General features: G+C 45.8%; 1 protein-coding gene across 1 annotated transcript in view; it reads right to left on the bottom strand.

Annotated features, from left to right (window-relative positions):
* Positions 1-15,138, bottom strand: part of ACTR2 (actin related protein 2) — a 40,771-nt gene extending 25,633 nt beyond the window's left edge. The window contains exon 1 of the mRNA XM_073553778.1: positions 14,980-15,138. Within this exon, the coding sequence (XP_073409879.1) occupies positions 14,980-15,027 (48 nt within the window). The 5' untranslated portion in view covers positions 15,028-15,138. The remainder of the gene's footprint in view (positions 1-14,979) is intronic.
* Positions 15,139-18,649: the final 3,511 nt, after the last annotated feature.

Below are 18,649 nucleotides of genomic sequence, written 5' to 3'. Positions count from 1 at the left end.
ACTACGAAGACATACTGATAGGGAATGTAGATTGTGAGCCCCAATGGGGACAGTGATGCTAATGTATGCAAAGCGCTGGAATATGATGGCGCTATATGAGTAAAGTAAATGAAATACAGGTCAGCGATGCCCATTAATAGGCATATAAGCATGTGTGAGGTCCAGTGTTAGAGCCCCAGCTGCCATGACAGTAGTTGACACCCCATGATAGCGATGTAGGGGTAATAGAGGGAACCCCAATCCAATTAAACTCCTTAGGTGCCGCAGTTACTATAAGGGAGTAAGGCTATGATCAATTGGTGTTTGAGGAACTTTTTTTGGAGTAATCGCACACCAAAAAGGTTTTAAAAACCCTTATAAATGTCCCACTTCTATGGAAAATCCACTTTGCTGATCATATGAGGAATGTTTTGGGATACCTATTTTCCATGATGAGTTTCTAACATAAGCCTATTGGGGTTAAAGAAAAAACAAAAGGTGTATGTCGCCTCTTTGAACAGATGCCTCTTCAAACTAGGCGCTGTCAAAACAAAAGGCTTTAAAGGCTATAAAGCACTATGAGATAAAAAAAAGCTTTCTGGAAAAACTTCAAAAAGCGAAAAAACCCTCCAATACCCCCCCCCAAATTGGTTTCTAGTTGAAAAACATTTTTTTAACACCTCAAAAAACTCCACTTAGAGCTTTAAACATCCAAGATCAGAGTTCTCTCCGATCCCTGACATTCCAGTGAGATGTCAGCTGCATATCCCAGGCCGCTGGCGACGCCCTGCAGCCTGCTCCACCCTCCAGTATTACAGCAGCATCCGCCGATAGAGCCAAGGGAGCAACTCCGATCCCAAAACTTCCCCGCGACACCTGTACACTGCGGTGCGATAAGTTTGTTCAAAACACGATGTCTGGTAACAGTGATGCAGGATGGGGTAAAATAGGCTTTAGAATTATAAATTACCATTATTCATACTATAAGCAATAGTTTTGTTTGGAGAAGAAAAAAAAAACAAAAAACGTCCATATCTTCTCCATTCTGTCAATGCGTTGAAATCGGACTGCACTCCGATGTCATCCGAGTGCAGTCCGAGGTTTTCCATGCACTCACTGACTTGCATGATCGCGCGCAATGCAAATATGGAACAAACTTGGGCATGCAGCAATTTTTTCCTCTGACCAACTTTGCGTAAAAAAAAATCTAACATGTACCCAGCCCCATAGACTAACAATGGTCCGATGCGATCCGATGTTGTCGGCTCATACTCGGATGGAAAATACGGTTGTCTGCATGAACCTTAACAGTCAATAATAAAATGCAAAACCTTTTTCAGATTAATGTTTGAGCGATTAATGGCTCCAGCGCAGCCGCCCGCCGCCCTCTGAAATGTCCGATAACACACCGGTGATTGCAGTAATGGGATATAAAATACACTAGTCTTATTAAGATATGGAAGCTAAGGAAAGAAAAACACGTAGAACCAGCAATGTGAGGTCCTGCAGGGAGTGAGAACATGAAGAACACATTCCTCAGCCTGAACAAGTCTCAACTAGGTAAGAGGATGCCTCCTCACACGTGCAGATGTCTTATCATGGCTTGTGAAGGTCCAGATACCTGAGCTATGGGACCCACAGTCTAGCCTCCTAACGGGCAGCTTACACCGGTCATATACGGACCCCAAACTACAGTCTCATATGTCCATAAGGTTGTGAATCCCCCCTCCCCCGGAACAGGGGAAGAAACCAGTGTGACTAGAGAAGGTCCATGCCATCATAGGGAGAACAATTTCACAAGTATTTTTTAATAATTCTGCAGGGATTTTTTTTTTTTTAAACCATGTATCAGTGTTCCTCTATTATTCCTCCTGGAAATGTGTAAATCGACAATAATACAATTTCTATTGTCATTGGTGGGTCCCTAACGCTGTCAGCACGGATTGGGCAGCATGGTGGCAGCGCTGGGGTCCTGGGTTCAAATCCCACCATGGACAACATCTGCAAGGTGTTTGTATGTTCTCCTCTTGTTAAGTGGGTTTCATCTGCATTTCCTCCCACACGCCAAATAAATACTGATGGGGATATAGATTGTGAGCCTAAAAAAAAAAAAAATGTTCCTGTGCTGAGATAATCTTATAACTGTGCCCCTGCTGTGTACTGTGTAATGGCTGTGTCTGACTGTACAGGATAATGGTCTGGTCATATCACAGCACCCTGGGCAGGGGAGGAAGCAGAAGAGTATACAGACATGGGTCTCCTGGGCGGGGGAGAACGCAGAGAGTATACAGACAATACATGGGTCTCCTGGGCGGGGGAGGACGCAAAGATTATACAGACAATACATGGGTCTCCTGGGCGGGGGAGGACGCAGAGAGTATATAGACAATACATGGGTCTCCTGGGCGGGGGAGGACGCAGAGAGTATATAGACAATACATGGGTCTCCTGGGCGGGGGAGGACGCAGAGAGTATATAGACAATACATGGGTCTCCTGGGCGGGGGAGGACGCAGAGAGTATATAGACAATACATGGGTCTCCTGGGCGGGGGAGAACGCAGAGAGTATACAGACAATACATGGGTCTCCTGGGCGGGGGAGGACGCAAAGAGTATACAGACAATACATGGGTCTCCTGGGCGGGGGAGAACGCAGAGAGTATATAGACAATACATGGGTCTCCTGGGCGGGGGAGAACGCAGAGAGTATACAGACAATACATGGGTCTCCTGGGCGGGGGAGGACGCAAAGAGTATACAGACAATACATGGGTCTCCTGGGCGGGGGAGGACGCAAAGAGTATACAGACAATACATGGGTCTCCTGGGCGGGGGAGGACGCAGAGAGTATACAGACAATACATGGGTCTCCTGGGCGGGGGAGGACGCAAAGGGTATACAGACAATACATGGGTCTCCTGGGCGGGGGAGGACGCAAAGAGTATACAGACAATACATGGGTCTCCTGGGCCGGGGAGGACGCAAAGAGTATATAGACAATACATGGGTCTCCTGGGCGGGGGAGAACGCAGAGAGTATATAGACAATACATGGGTCTCCTGGGCGGGGGAGGACGCAAAGAGTATACAGACAATACATGGGTCTCCTGGGCAGGGGAGGACACAAAGAGTATATAGACAATACATGGGTCTCCTGGGCGGGGGGAGTATACAGACAGGACAGCACAGGGTCGCAGTTTTCAGTAGAACATTTCACGGCCTGCTCTTAAACAGGTTTTACCTCACAGAAAATCAGTTGCTGATTTTTATTCCAAGATAAATTGATTCAAATAAACTTTGCTCCTGGGACAAACCCTTTAAGACATCAGTGTCTACAAAAACCCATCAGAAGTTGGCTGAACAAGACGCGCCAGAGGTCCAGCTACCGGCCTCCCATTCCCCTCTCGTCAGTGCTCTTAGAGGCCATCACGGCGCAGAGCAAGACTGGAGGTCTCTCCTCTTCAGCAATGAGTTCTGCATGTAATGAGAGCCAGAGACTGTTCTGGAAACCTTGTGGGCAACTCCATGACGAGGCCTTCATGAGGTAACGTCACACTGGTCCTGCTCCCAGGATTATGGTGGGGGGTGGCATAATGAACGCTAGTTAAAAACCTGTCAGCTCGATGCTGCATTGCTTTGGTGGTGGAAGGAGTAACACGGCTATTTCTCCTAAGTGTCCGAGGAGCCATTTTTAGCAACATACAAATGCTAGGCCGCACGCTGCCCGTGCTACTGTGAGCAGCCCCGCTTGCCCTAAACGTGCTGCCATGCCTGCAGCCTCACCAGACACACAACATGTCTACAGATCCTGTCAGATCCAGAATTACAGGACTTTTCCCTGTGTGTATTTCTGTGTCTTGTACAAAGAAAAAAACTTTTCATATTAAAGAGGAAGAACGGGTTTGAAAGAGAAGGAAATTACTGAGAGTGATCTCACACAGGACGTACGCGGCTCAGAATGGGGGAGGTGCACACTTTGTGGTCACCGGGAAGATGAAGCACAAAACTCGCCTTGCAGGCGCAGATGAGAGCAGCTCCTGGCTGCCCAGTCTGGTGGCACGGCACCACATTCATGGGCTGTGTCCTCACACGGAGGAGCAATCAATGAGGGACTGGCATGCTGCAGTGTCAATAACAGCGCACTGCTCCCAGAGATCTGGGTGGCAATCTCACCAAGAGATAAGATACAAAGAGCACATTGGCTCATTCCTGGCATACCTGCCTGAGTGCGTCCTCAGGAAAGAAGGGGGATGGGAGCGCTGCACAGGTGTAACAGATCACCTTACAATCCTGCAGCCATGGATGGATCCCAGAGTAAAGGTGCACATACCCCATATAAAGGGGTCCGCAGGACGCATTCATGGCTGACCGCTCTACTGGACTGCTGGGAAAAGTCTCTTGTTGTGGAGGCTCATCTCATGGGGAACCAAAGTGATTTGGCGTCTCAGCACCCACTAACTTGGTTGTCGTCATAGAACTTGGCATTTTGTGCAGTTGTTCAGGGCCCCCACTCTTAGGGGTCCCAGCATTTCTATTCCAGATTAAGACTTCTTAAGGACCTTTGGGACCCTCAGTCATGTGACCATGTCATCACCAAAGGTCCTGTAATGGTGAGAGTCTATTGGACAAACACTAAGTCAGCCAGGACCGCTGACATCTGTGTGAACAGAGGCTTTTTAGCAAGTACATACTATGCTTCAGTATAAGAAAATATATCGTTTCAGTAGATTACAGGATGGGGAACCTCACACTGAGCTGCAGTCTCAGGATTGGCCTGGCAGACCAGTAACCATTGAAAAGAAATTTGTGGTCGCATATGTAGCAACGCTCTATAGACCCGGTCCTAAGCAATTGTGACTGGGTGATCATACTAATGTGTGGTTGAATCTTCAGTGTTTAGTTTTCCAGAAAAGGCTCATTAGTAATGCAACTGGTCTTTATCTTTGGCACTACTAATCCTTTAATCAACATTGTACAATACCAGAAAATCCCTTTAAAGAAGCACTCCTCCTCCCATCAAAGTTTTTCCCTCTTAATATATTGCAGTCATCATATTATATAGCGCTGTGTACCTACAATTGCTCATTTTGCCTTTCTACCCAGCTAATTCTTCTCTTTTCTCCGCTCTATGTAGAGACAGGAAGTCTCTTGACCCTGCATTTATCATTCCCCTCTTCATCTCCTGGCCCAGCTGCTCCCTCCTCCCCCTGCCAGGGACTTTTGCAGTGACTTATGACTCATGCAGGGAAAATTGACCTCCTGTTTCTAGATAGAGCTTAGAAGGATTCAGCGAGTCTGTTTTTAACCACGTGATATAGACCTAAAGGAAAAGAGAAGAATTAGCTGGGTAGAAAGGCAAAATGAACAATTGTGAGTACAGAGTGCTATATAATATGACGACTGCAATATATTAAGAGGATAAAAAATTTTGATGGGAGGAGGAGGGGTGCTTCTTTAACTATGGAACACCATCTGCAAACCATACCAGTAGAGAAAGTTGTGAGCAATCTTGTGGGCAGCAGCTGCCACAAACACCACCAAGCTCACAAGGAAGTGATTTTTTTTCACTCCTATGTATTAAAAGAAATAAAAGGAAAAAAAAAAATAACAGACATATCAAATATAGAGTTGGAAAGTTACAAAGCGAAGTCAACCCAGGTCTTTTTTTCCAGTAACGTATGTCACTAGGTATATGACAGTGACATGTAAAAGATCTGAGCACCCCTGGTCTAAATTACTGTTATTGTGAACAGTTGAAAATGAAATTCTCTCTAAAAGGCGACACATCTACTTTGTATTTTAGGGAGGAAGGAAAAAAAAAAAAAAAAAAAAAAAAAACTTTATTTCCATCTTTTACATTTTAAAAATTACAAAAAAGAAGGATGGGCCGATGCAGAAGTTGGGGCACCCTTGCAGATGTGTGCTCATATAAGTTTGACCAAGGTTTCAGACCTTAATTAATCTGCTAGGGTTATGGCTTGTTCACTATAATCGATAAGAAAGGCCAGGTGATGTAAATTTCTCAGCTTTATAAAAACCCAGTCTCCTCTAACCTTGTGCAAAAAAAAAAAAAACACAGCAGCCATGGGTTCTTCTAAGCAGCTGCCTAGCACTCTGAAAATGGTGAGGCCCACAAAAGCAGGAGACGATTAGAAGATAAAGAATTTTCAAGTTGCCCTTTCCTCAGTCAAAATGTAATTAAGAAATGGCAGTTGACAGGAACAGTGGAGATCAAGATAAGGTCTGAAAGACCAAGCAAAATTTCAGTGAGAACTGTTCTAGGAGAGGCAAATCAGAAGCCTACCCTTGACTGCAAAAGACCTTCAGAAAGATTTAGCAGACTCTAGAGTTGTGGTACATTGCTCTACTGTTTGGATACACCTGTAAAAATATGGCCTTCATAGAAGAGTCATCAGAAGAAAACCTCCTCTGCATCCTCACCATAAAATTCAGCTTCAGAAGTAAGGAAAAGAATATCCAAAACAATTCTGAAGCATTTTGGAAACAAGTCCTGTGGACCGATGAGATTAAAATAGAACTGTTTGGCTGCAATGATCAAAGGTATGTGTGGAGAAAAAAAGGGCACAGAATTTCAGGAAAAGAACATCACGCCAACCATTAAGCATGGGGGTGGATCAATCATGCATTGGGGTTGTGTTGCAGCCAATGGCACAGGGAACATTTCACAGGTAGAGGGAAGAATAGATTCAATGAAATTTCAACATTCTTACTGCAAACATAACACCAACAGTAAAAAAGCTGAAGTTGAAAAGAGGAAGAGGATAATGATCCTAAACACACGTCAGAATCCACAATAGACTAAAGGTACAAGCTGAAGGTTTTACAATGGCCCTCACAGTCCCCTGATCTGTACATCATTGAAAATATGTGCCTAGACCTCAAAATAACAGTGCATGCAAGACGACCCAGGAATCTCACATAACTGGAAGAATTTTGTAAGGAAGAATGTATGAAAATACTGGCGGCATCTTCGGCTCCTCTTTTGATTAGCCAGCCTAGTGACACATTATTGATGGGCAGCACGGTGGCTCAGTGGTTAGCAATGTTATGCAGCGCTGGGGTCCGGGGTGGAAGTCCCACCAAGAACATCTGCAAGAAGTTTGTATGCTCTCTCCGTGTTGGGTTTACTCCCAAGACATTCTAGTAGGGAATCTAGTTTGTGAGCACCAATGGGGACAGTGATAAGGTCTAAAAAGCACTGGGGATATTATGATTGCGCTATATAAACAAAGTATAATACAGTAAAGCGCTGCGGTGTGATGCACATGTGATGTGTAAAACTGGCTAGTCAAAAGAAGAGGCACTGACACCGTTAGGTAGGAGGTGATTCTCAGGGCTCCTGCCTGGCAGCCACAGATTTACATGGTGGGAGGACCGCGTGGTGACGCAATGGGAGGACCAGGTCCTTAAAGTCAATCCACATCATCTCTGCTAAGCAGCAAACATTTCCCAGCCGGTTACAATTTTCGAGTCCTGACTTGAATTGTCATCAGTATTTCCCATCCCCAGCCCTTGGTGAAACCCTAGCAGGACACATTCTCAGGAGCCATCGCCTATAATGACATTTATTTGAAGAATACCACCGTAACCTGCATGGACCAGAAGACAGAAGTTGAGAAATGGACTTAAAAAAGTTTCATCTTCTTGCAAAAATAAAATCGTGGACTGGATCATCCCATATCAGCATGGTGCTGTTCCTGTTATTCATCTTACAAATCTCCAACCAGACATCCAAGTGTTAACAGGTGCGGGTGTGCCCCCTAAAGTGTGACACCCTCCATATCAGTGCTGCCAGTGTCACCCCTTAGACAATTGAGAATTACAACTCTCAGTGTCAACTGAGCCTTATTCCTCCTACAATCTATGGATCTGTTCACACGTTGCATTTTTCTGCACTGTTTTTGTACGCAATTGTTATGCTGCGTTTTACAGGACCAGCAGAAGCTATGAGAAATAGAAATCTCACGAGCACACTTTTTCGGGACTGAATTGGAAAACTGCTGTGTTTTTGCAAACTGCAGCCATGTCTCCTTCTGTGTTTCTGGTGCAAAAACCTAAGAAAATCGCATCCGGCTTTTTTGGGGGCATTCCGTTTTACGGAAAGAAACTTCTGCATTGTTATATTACAGGAAAAAAAATAGTTACAAAAACAGACATGCCAGGAAGGTTTTTTGGTGCTTTAGCACATCACTGCATGGCCCAATTTAAAGTGAACAGATAAATAAATGGGACTGAAAACACTAAAGCCTGCCAGAGAAACAGATCACCAATCTAGTGACTAGGAGACAAATGCCGTATTGGTGGGGGTCTGATTGCTAGGACACAGACGGGAATTTGGTGATTTCACCAGGATCTATGAGCAGCATGATGTAGAGGCAGAAATCCTGATTCTAGTTATGTGTCATTTACAGAGATGCTTGCTGCACTTTTCATACAATTAATCCGTTTATGTGTTGCAGATCTATCAGTTCTTTGAATGTGGAGCTGTGAGACCCCACCCACACCACTGATAGGCCGCTGTGTACACAGTGCATAGGCATAAAGTAGTGGGGGTTGAGTTATGCAGAGCTCAAGAACATGGAGGACTACATGGCAGCAGGATTACTAGTCCTCTAGTGATAATCTCCTGCTAAGAAAACACAGATTCTATCAAAACGACAGTCCTGAGTTAAAGAACGGACATAGAAACTCCACGCAGATACGGCCCTGTGCTCTGCTTGGGTTTCCTTTCATTTTCTCGGGGGGGATCCCAATTTAGCTCACACTCTAAAAATACACTATGAGGTTAACTGGCTTTCTATGAAGCGGACCCCGGTAAATGTCTAAAGTACAGAAAAGCAGAGCGGGTCCCACTGGTGACAGAGGATCGCTGTGGAATATCTGGACGCTGTAAAATACGGCGTATCTGACTGGAGGAAGCAGATGAGGTCTGTACATTTTATCAGCCGCCATCAGAGCCGCGCAGCCAGATGTGCAGAACAAATACTTGTGGTTTTCAGACTTTATTTAGTCCATGGACTTTTGCCAAACTGAAATGGAACGGGTTACTCTGGGCTGGCAGGAGACCATCAAGTGCTAAAGCGAGAAGTACAGAGGATCCTAAGGGAAATTGCAAATCTGCCGAAGTTCTGGACAGGAAAGATGAGTCATCTATTTCCATCAGCTAAAAAGAAGAAGAAAAAGAAAAGAAGAAAAAAAACAAACTCATGTGCAGCTTACAGACAAAGGGACCACGCTGTCACGGCTACCGGTCCGATCGCTTACCATGCGGAAAAGAAACTTTAAAGGGAGATTTATACCAAGAACTTGATGTCTAATCACGTGTCCTGAGAGTCACATTGGTCTCACAGATGTACGAAGAGACAGCAGTCTAATACAAGAGTGGACCGCCATAGAGAACAATCGACAAACCGGCTAGATATCGCTCAGGAACAGACCACACTCTGCTTCAAAAAAAAATAAAAAGATTCAAGTACCTTCTAGGGGTTGTCCCCTTTTAGAAAAATACAGTCTCCAAACACTTACAGCGTCCTTTACTCACTCTCCCCAGGTCAGCATGGTCTGTGCCATTCCTGTGTCTGCTATGAGCTGCAGTGCTGACGTCATGTCGACAGCACTGCCACCAGTGAGCTCAGCGGCTCCGCCCGTGTAGGGGACGCCGCGATCAGAGCCACTGAGCTCACCGTCAGCACCACATCAGCGCTGAAGCCAATAAGGCACCTGGAGAAGAGCGGAGACTCTGCCCTGGACACGGAGAGGTCAGTAAAGCATGGCTTGTATGGGGGCTTTTTTTTTTCCTATGAACAAATTGCCTGGGGAGAGGAATTTCTGAAAGGGACAAATCCTTTAATACATAAAAAAAAAAAAACTTCAGTAAAATAAAATGAAAGGAAATAGATGAGATATAAAAATAGACTGAACGAGTGATAACACTGAACCAGAGATTCCCAGCAGGAAACAGGAATTGTCTAGATGATCAGTACGCAGATATCAGGAACTTTTTTTTCCCCCCACTTGATTTTAGTTTTTTTGCTTGTTTTTTTGTTTTTATTTTACAGGTTTCTGGCAATGTTAGAAAAACAGTCTAAGTTATAATCAGCCCCTTATACATATATATATATATCCAATATAAAAGCACTATGTGGGGCCCTCTGGCTCTCTGTCTGGCCCGCGGACCGAGACAGCCGGGGGGCTTGAAACCAGGGTCCGCACCGTACCCACCTGCTCACTGTCTCCGTTATCTCCATAGGCGCTGACTACATCGGTGGAGGTGGGGGCCTCCGGCCACTTCCTCCACCAATCAGCGTGTGAAATAGCTGATGTGATGACATCATTTCATGGCGTCAGCTGTGTCCTGTGGAGGCAGTGCTCCGGAGACAGGAACAAAGGCAGAGCGTCAGGGAACAAGACCGAGGTGAGTATGTAGCTCTTTTTTTCTTATGTATGGGATGCGCGGGGCTCATGCTGCACACAATAATATTAAAGAAGCCCAATATCATAAGTAATGATTATCACGCATATACTGGGCAGCATCAGTAGGACGCACACAGCCCTATCTATTATGGCTGCATAGGCCATTTTCTATATCAAGAAAATGAACAATCTGAGGGTTTGACTGGCTCCACAGATGATCTATCAGCTGAAAAAAGAAAAACGCAGAATTCATCTTTAATACAGGAAATGAGTAAGCGAATGAAAAATTTAAAATAAAAAAAAAGCTATTTCTAAGCAACGTGTGGTTTTCAAACGCGAACATCTTAATTCTGCACAGTGCAGCAGGAATAATGCCGCAGAAATGAGGGGTCGAGTACAGGACATAAAGCATCTTACAAACACTAACAGATTGTACACCGCCTCTTTCTTTTCAGAAGAGGTGCTGCACGGAGAACACTACAGGCAGTTCCTCCTCGTCACCGCGCTTCCTCTAACGGACAAGTAACAAGAGTCGCCAAGTCTGAAAAGGATGTTGGGTTCAATGATTAAAACGGAAGCCAGACACGAAGATTTCACTGTGCAGGATTCTGTGGCAGTGAGGACTGAGCGAGCAACAACGTATCACAAGTGGAAATGTGTATCCGCGCGGGATAACCAGGGAAGCATTCTGTGCTCTCTGCACTGACCTTCCCCTGGATGGACCTCACCTGCACTTCCGCTCCCGACTGACAGAGACCAAGAGCTCACAAGCACCTTTGATCAGTAGTTTATAGTTCATCAACATCATAAAACATTGGGTTCGGCTGCGCTAACATTTATCACTGTCTGCTGAAAATGTCAGATACTGAGAACCATACCTGACCAACCTCCTGAGGTCTATCAGGTGTCCATGTTTCGTCTCCAACAACAGTATTTTCATTGATTTGGCTTTTATGATGGAACATAAGACTGGAATTAAAAGGGGTGTAACCATCTCAGTATATCACTAGAGCAATAGGTCAGTAGTTAAAGGGGTTGTCCACTACTTTAACATCGCTAGCCTATCCTTGGGATAGGTTATCAATGTCAGATCAGCAGTAGTGTGACATCCAGTACCCGGGGTGGCTTGGGTTCCCTGTATAGCCATGCGCATGGCTGTCCCCAATGGGTACACAACCGTACAATAGCGCTCACAGCCCCTTCATTCTTAGGATGGATCAGGGCCCCAGATATCAGACCCCAGTCTACCAATATGCCACATCTTTCCCCAAAACCTGCTCTTTTGGCAGTAAAATGCTTTGTTCCAAAAGTCCCATTCTGCAGCATTGGTTGGTGGGTCTTCCTTGTGTATCTAATAAAGCTTGTTTTATTCACCAAAAACGCAACTAAGCGTTTTACAATGTCTCAGTGCTTTCTAAATGTAAAAAAAAGCTTCAAAATTGATGATAGGATTGTTGGGAAGTGCAAATTTAAAAAACAATGCAGCTTCCAAATTCAGTCAGGGGAAAAAAATCGAGTGTGCATGAAATTTCTCAAGTCTCTTAACTTTTACTGGTGCTGTAAAAAAAAAAAAAAAAAAATACAAAAAAAAAACCACAGCAAAAATGCAAAGTGTGAACGTAGCCTTAGTTTCAGCAACTGTCGAATGTCTGAGAAAATGGACCCTGAAGATCATCACCAATAAACACCACTGAAGTAAGCAGATGAGTCAGGACTTCTGATGATCAGCTAGACATTCTATAGACTGGAGTTCCCCTTTAGGAGGCAGGAACATCCAGGACAAGAAAACAGGAACTGTGGATGTGACACTGTTCATAGTGCGCCATTATCTACAAAACCCATCAAGCCTCTTCCTGTGATTGGACCCAACACAAGAGAGTCCTGCGGAGTTGCCCACAATGACTCTGCGAGGTGTCCTCACCGTCAACCGTGGTGATCATCATCTTTTATATCCGATTCTGAGCCTATGTCCACACGAGACCGACAGCTGGGAAAACTGGCAACGATTTTCACAAGAAAAGTGGATGACTCTGAAAGAAATCTCATGCAAACACTGCAGAAGATCTGACCTGCACAAGGGTTGGAAAGCTGCAGGGCGTCAATTTCTGATGCACCAGGTGAAGGCTGTGTCAAACCCGAAATCGACAGCCATTTTTACTAAAACTTTCCTATCGGTTGTAAACCAGCTGACTGTAGCAGGATTGGTGACATTGTAGCACAGCTTTATAGATCAGTCATTACATAATCTGTGGGACCACCCCTGCTGGAGCTGTAAGGGTCACGGTTCCTACAATTAGGGTAGGGTGAAGACTCAGTCGGTACAGGTAAAAATTTCTGCAAGAAGAGATCCCCATAACGTTGGTAAACCCGAGATCACATAGCTCCTTGTTTCACCCTGCCGCACAAGGACGACATGATGCGGTGAAGTGGGTCTATGGTGCGGGCCCTGGAGCTGAGCCTGCTACATAGAGGGCAGGTGCCAGCTGCGGTATACAGCCAGCACCTACCTCTAATAGAAGCCAGAGCTAGGGCCAATGGCTGCCGTTTAATCATTTAGATGTCGCCGTCAATCCCTGACAAATATTTAAAATGGTGCGATTCTGGCAAAGGCTCTGTTCTAGTGATGAGACTGAACATGCGGGGGGCTATTGTAGGCCCCTGTAACCGCCATGATGATACTCCTGTAAAGATCAGTTACAGGCTGGGCGGCTTCATAAGAGCCTTGGATTTTCACTATGTCCACAATGCTTTAATATGGCAGGGTACAGAAGAAGCGATCAAATGACTGCAGGTTCAAGGTCAGGGACACGAAAAAAAAAAAGAAATTTATAAAAAATAAAAAAAAAGATTAAAAAATAAAACTAGGATCATCCCCAACCCCTCAAAAGACTATTCAGTACTGTAGAGTCAGTAAAAGACCAATCAAAATCTAAAATTATTTTGTCAAATTAAGTTAAAAACAATTCCGCTGTTATTCTCCCTACCAAAACCGCAACAAAAAGCAATCAAATGGCCCCGATACAAACTGCAGGTCAGCTCAAAGAAAAAAGAAAATGTTGAAGCAACAAAAATCCAGTTACGGTTCTTACTGACATACAAGACTGGTACCGCCAAAATCATCCTGCCCTGTAGAATCACATTGGATAGATGTATGTATACACACACACATAAATATACTTTTATTTTTGATTTTTTTATTAATACATGACAGGGTGAAATGAATGGTGTCACTCAAAATTACCGAACCAAAAAAAAAAAGCCCTCATACAACTGATCAGGCATAAGAAACAAAGGTTAAAGGGAATCTGTCACCTACCCTTTGGCGGGCGATGAAAACGAGTTCCGGGGCTTAGTTAACCGGCGCATGCGCAGTCCGGCTTTGCCCACAGTTGGACAAAGCATACTGCGCGTGCGCTAGCTATGAACGCTTAGCGCACGCGCAAAAAATGGCGTACACCTACTCCAATTCAGCAATAACCTGCGGACGGCGGGCAAGGATGGGGAGGCAGCACACATCGGGAACACTGCCCATCGGACCGACCTCGTTTTCATCGCCCGCCAAAGGGTAGGTGACAGATTCCCTTTAAGCTATGTTCACCTATTGCAGTTTTTCTACATTTTTTCTTTGACGCAGCAAAACCTGCTCTCTTGGCAGTCAAGAAGCTGCATGCAAAAAGCAGGTTTTGCTGCATGAAAAAAAAAAAAAAAATGCAGCACTAAAACGATGCAAAACACAACGTGTGAACATAGCCTTGCGTTTCTTCGAAGACTGAACAAAAATTCAAAAGTCAAAAAAAAAAAAAAAAGAGGCGGCATCCTTCAGCAATTAACGATCGGGAGGAGAGATGGCTCCAGTGAGGACCAAGAACACAGTCAAATATTTTGCTGCCACCTCAACACATGTCAAGGTATGCAGCTCCCTCTGATCAGGCTGAGGCCTGCAGCGCCCCCTCCCTCCCCAGCAGCAGGCGGGGACAGGCAGGAAGGCAGTAACCCTGCACATGCCGGAGCAGACGAGGAAGAGGAAGCATCCCACGTATGAATGAGACGCAGCAAATGACAGCGAATAATTATGTATACACACACATATATATATATATATATATATATACACACCCCCCTATACAGACACACACATATATATACACCCCTATAGATATATATTATATATATACATACACACACTAATATATATTTACACACACACCCCTACAGACACATCATATATACACCCCTATACATATATATATATTTACACCCCCCCCTATATATACATACATGACACACACTATAGATTGAGCAATGGATGGAGATTCTGTATCAGACCCCCTTCTCCCCCGGATTACAGGGATTGGCCAGGATTGCTGTGTGCTGCGCTGCGGTCTGTGTCAGCGATATACCCAGCACACAGCAATCCTGTGGCAGAGCAGCAGCCGGGTATGTGGGCGCTGCTGGCACCGGGTGTGCTGCTACTGCAGATGGCCACTGACTGTGGGGGAGTGAGCTTCCCAGAGATTAGGGTGGTGACAACCAACGCCCAGCGTGTGCCCGGCTCTCCGCGACTCACCCCGGTCCCGTTGTCGCACACCACCACCTTCCTGCCTTGGCTGTCCATCTTGGTGCCTCCCTCCGCCGGAGCCGCCAAGCTCTCAATGACTGGCAAAACCGGAAGTGCGTCCCCCACCACCCGACACCTACTAACACTTCTCCTTCTTCTCCGGTAAGGGAACACGTGACCTGACTCTCAGCCCCGTGCAGCCAATCAGGAAGACGGCTGCCGAGAGAGTGGGCGAGCGGTCGCTATGATTGGACGGTGCAGACAGGAAGCCGGCTGTCCATTCAAAAGCGGATTGAAGCGGTGGACGCCATCTTTGTTGCTGGCGAGTGATTATCATATGATAAATGACGCCTCCTCACGTCCAGCACAGGCGCCGCTTGTGTCCATTGTAAGTAATGGCCGAAGCGAGGAAAAAGAAGCCCCGCCCACGTTTTCCGTATATAAGTCACGCCCTTTAAATGTGACCACGCCCACTAATTCCTGGACAGCCGACCTGCCGTGTTCAGGGACCAGGAGGCGTCCTCCCCGGTTGTGCTGCGCTGGGTCAAGATCTCTGACATTTAATCTTTTCCTCTTGTATTTTTTTTTGCAGTACGAGTCGTAGTTTTTATTGGCACCATTTTAGTGTCTGTGCGATTCAGACACAGACGGCGAGATCACAGAATTTTATTCTATTAATGTTTTGGAGAAAGATTGAGGGTACTATTAGTTGTATGTGGGGTTTTTTTTGTTTGTTTTTTTTTCTTCCATTTGGGTCCTTGAACTTGTGATTGCTCGTACAATATAGTAAGACGTGGAGGGGCGCTTCGTTGGCCCCTGGCTGCCATGACAACGCCATCACTGCCAGATTTCACGCTGGCGGTTGGTATTTGACTGCAGCATCTACGGGGTTAAAGAGCTGCCACACCACAGACTGGTGCTGGCTGCACAGCTGAGCCTGGCTCTTTCCATTGCTGGCTCGGCTCCTGAGCCTGCCCCATTGTGTTCTGTGGGTACAGGACCGAATTGGTCTCCTGGTCGCAGTGCGCCTGTGTTCTCAGGGTGTGGACCCAGGGTCTGGTGCTGTGACTGTTCGCATCCTGTTCAGCGTTGGCGCACACCTTCTGGTCTATTGTGCCTATTACCTGCGACCAGAGCTCAGCCGCGGCTTTCATACTTGTCAGCGTTCCTAATTTTGTGCAGCATTCCCTGATTGTTGTTTCATGCCGCGACACAACCACAGTAGGGCCGGGGTCACACCTGAGCATGGCATCGGATGCGATAGGCTAATGACACTCGGCTGCTGCGACTGTGATCCGAGTGTCAGTGCTCTGTGCTCCGCAGCGGACGAGACGAAGAAAGTAGTTCATCTCCCCCGTTGCCGGCATCCGCGGGGGTCGCACTGCACTCGGATGACATGCAGCCCGATGTTTTGCACACGCCCATAGACTTGTATGGGTGTGTGCTGTCGATACCCGCTGCCAGCCGCACCATGCTGCTATTATGTTCTCATGCAGACTAGACGTGAGAAAATAAATGCTAGTTGGGACTGCTCCATAGTATAACACTGAAGGGCGTGCTATTCGATGAAACATCAGATTGCTCTCATACGGGTTATACGCTGGTCTGGGCGGGACCTAACATCACATTTTACGTTGTAGTATTATTACTTTTATCTTTCAAAATGTTTCCGTGTTACCCACTTCTGCTGCCCTCCTGCGTGCTGTCTGAGTGCAGCACCTGAAGCCCATCACTACACCCCATTGTTACCGCTGCCTCCCCCACTCGCCATGTCTCACCCCCTTCAATGTGCGGCTTCAGTCCAGGGCTCCTTCTGACTGAGTCAAACAAAGAACCTTCTGGAACAGTGGTCTTGTAGAGGCTTCCGTGTCACCTTCGTGATTTTTACCAATCGGTCCACCTTTTCCCTGAGCCTCTTGGACGTTCTGAGAAAGTTGGCAAACCTGCCCGAACGCTGGATTCCATCGATCAGTTACTGGGCTGCTTGCGGTAGTTTTAGTAAAATCCCTTATCAACAGGAGAGACTAGAGGACTAGTAACCCTGTTGCCTGGTAGTCCTTAATATTCATCAGCTCTGTATACTCTTTGTATAATCCCACAAAGACGTTCATGGCCAAGTGAGCTTCTGAAGCAGTGATGGCGTTCCAGGAGTTTAACCCCTTAGAGACCCTGCCCATTCTCGTTTTTGCGTTTGTTTTTTTCCCTCCCCTTCTTTCCAGAGCCATAACTTTTTTTATTTTTCCGTGTGAGGACTTGTTTTTTTGCGGGACGAGTTCTTTTAAACGACACCATTGGTTTTACCATATCGTGTACTCAAAAAAAAAACGGGGGAAAAATTCCAAGTGCTGTGAACTTGCAAAAAAAGTGCAATTCCACCAGGTTTTTTGGACTTTTTTTTTTTTTTTACCATGTTCACTAAATGCTAAAACTGACCTGCCGTTATGATTATCCAGGTCATTACGAGTTCATAGACACCAAACATGTGTAGGTTCTCGTTTATTTAAGGGGTGAAAAAAAATCTAAAATTTCTTTAAAAAAAAAAAAAAGGGCCATTTTCCGAGACCCATAGCGTCTCCATTTTTCGAGATCTCAGGTTGGCTGAGGGCTTTTTTTTTTTTTTTTTGCGCGCCAAGCTGACGTTTTTAATGATATCATTTTGGTGCAGATACAATCTTTTCATCGCCCGTTATTGGATTTTAATGCAATGTCAAAGCGACCAAAAAAACTTAATTCTGGTGTTTTGACTTTTTTTATCGCCGTGCGGTTCAGCGATCAGGTTAATCCTTTTTTAATTTAATATTTTTAAAACATTTTTCTTTAATAACTTTTGGCATGCTTCAATAGTCTCCATGGGTGACTAGAAGCTGCCATAGCCCGATCAGCTCTGCTACATACATGCGATGACCAGATCACCTGTATGTAACAGAATTGCTGACTTGTTATGAGCGCCGACTACCGGGCGGGGCTTATAGCAATCCGGCACTGACAACCATAGAGGTCTCCAGGAGACCTCTGGTTGTCATGCCAGCCCACCGCTGACCCATGATCACGTGCCGGGGGGGGGTCACCGGTGGGCGGATTTCCGGCCCGGTAACTGGAAGCGCGCGTTAAATGCCACAGTCAGTTTGACAGCGGCATTTATTGAGTTAATATCCGTGAGTGGATTGTGAGATTCCACCGGAAGATGGATCGCGATTCCACCCACGGCTGTTCTGGGCACATCACCTGTTCAAAATAGCTGATATGTATTGGGAAAAATGTGGGCTCCCCGTTGGACCCCACATCAAAGGGAGAGAAGCGACCTGCGCAGTACTAGTACGGCGGAGGTCACAAAGAGGTTAAGCTCTCCCTGTGTAAACAGCCGGTCTTGACTTCTTCAGTATGGAGTTCGTGGTCCAGACGGACGCCTCTGTAGTTGGGAGCTGTGTTGTCCCTGGGAATAAATGGGGAGGAAAATCCAATCCTAAGTAGAAAACTCTCCTCTTGCAAAAAGAACTATGCTATCGTAAAGAAGGAATGCTTGTCCATCAATTGGGCATTGACATGCAGGGTTACAGCCTGTTAAGCTGGCAGTTCAGGCTAGTGTCAGATCTTACACCCCTGAGATGGATGAGGGAAAGGTAGGGGAAGAATGCCCTGATGACTAGGTAGTTTCTAGTGCTCCAGGACTTCAGATTTC

Source organism: Dendrobates tinctorius, unplaced genomic scaffold (genome assembly GCF_039654945.1).
Source record: "Dendrobates tinctorius isolate UK_male_01 unplaced genomic scaffold, ASM3965494v1 ptg000203l, whole genome shotgun sequence".
NCBI lineage: Eukaryota > Metazoa > Chordata > Amphibia > Anura > Dendrobatidae > Dendrobates > Dendrobates tinctorius.
The sequence above is the reverse complement of the archived record's forward strand: the minus strand, read 5'-3'. Positions and strand labels throughout refer to the sequence as shown.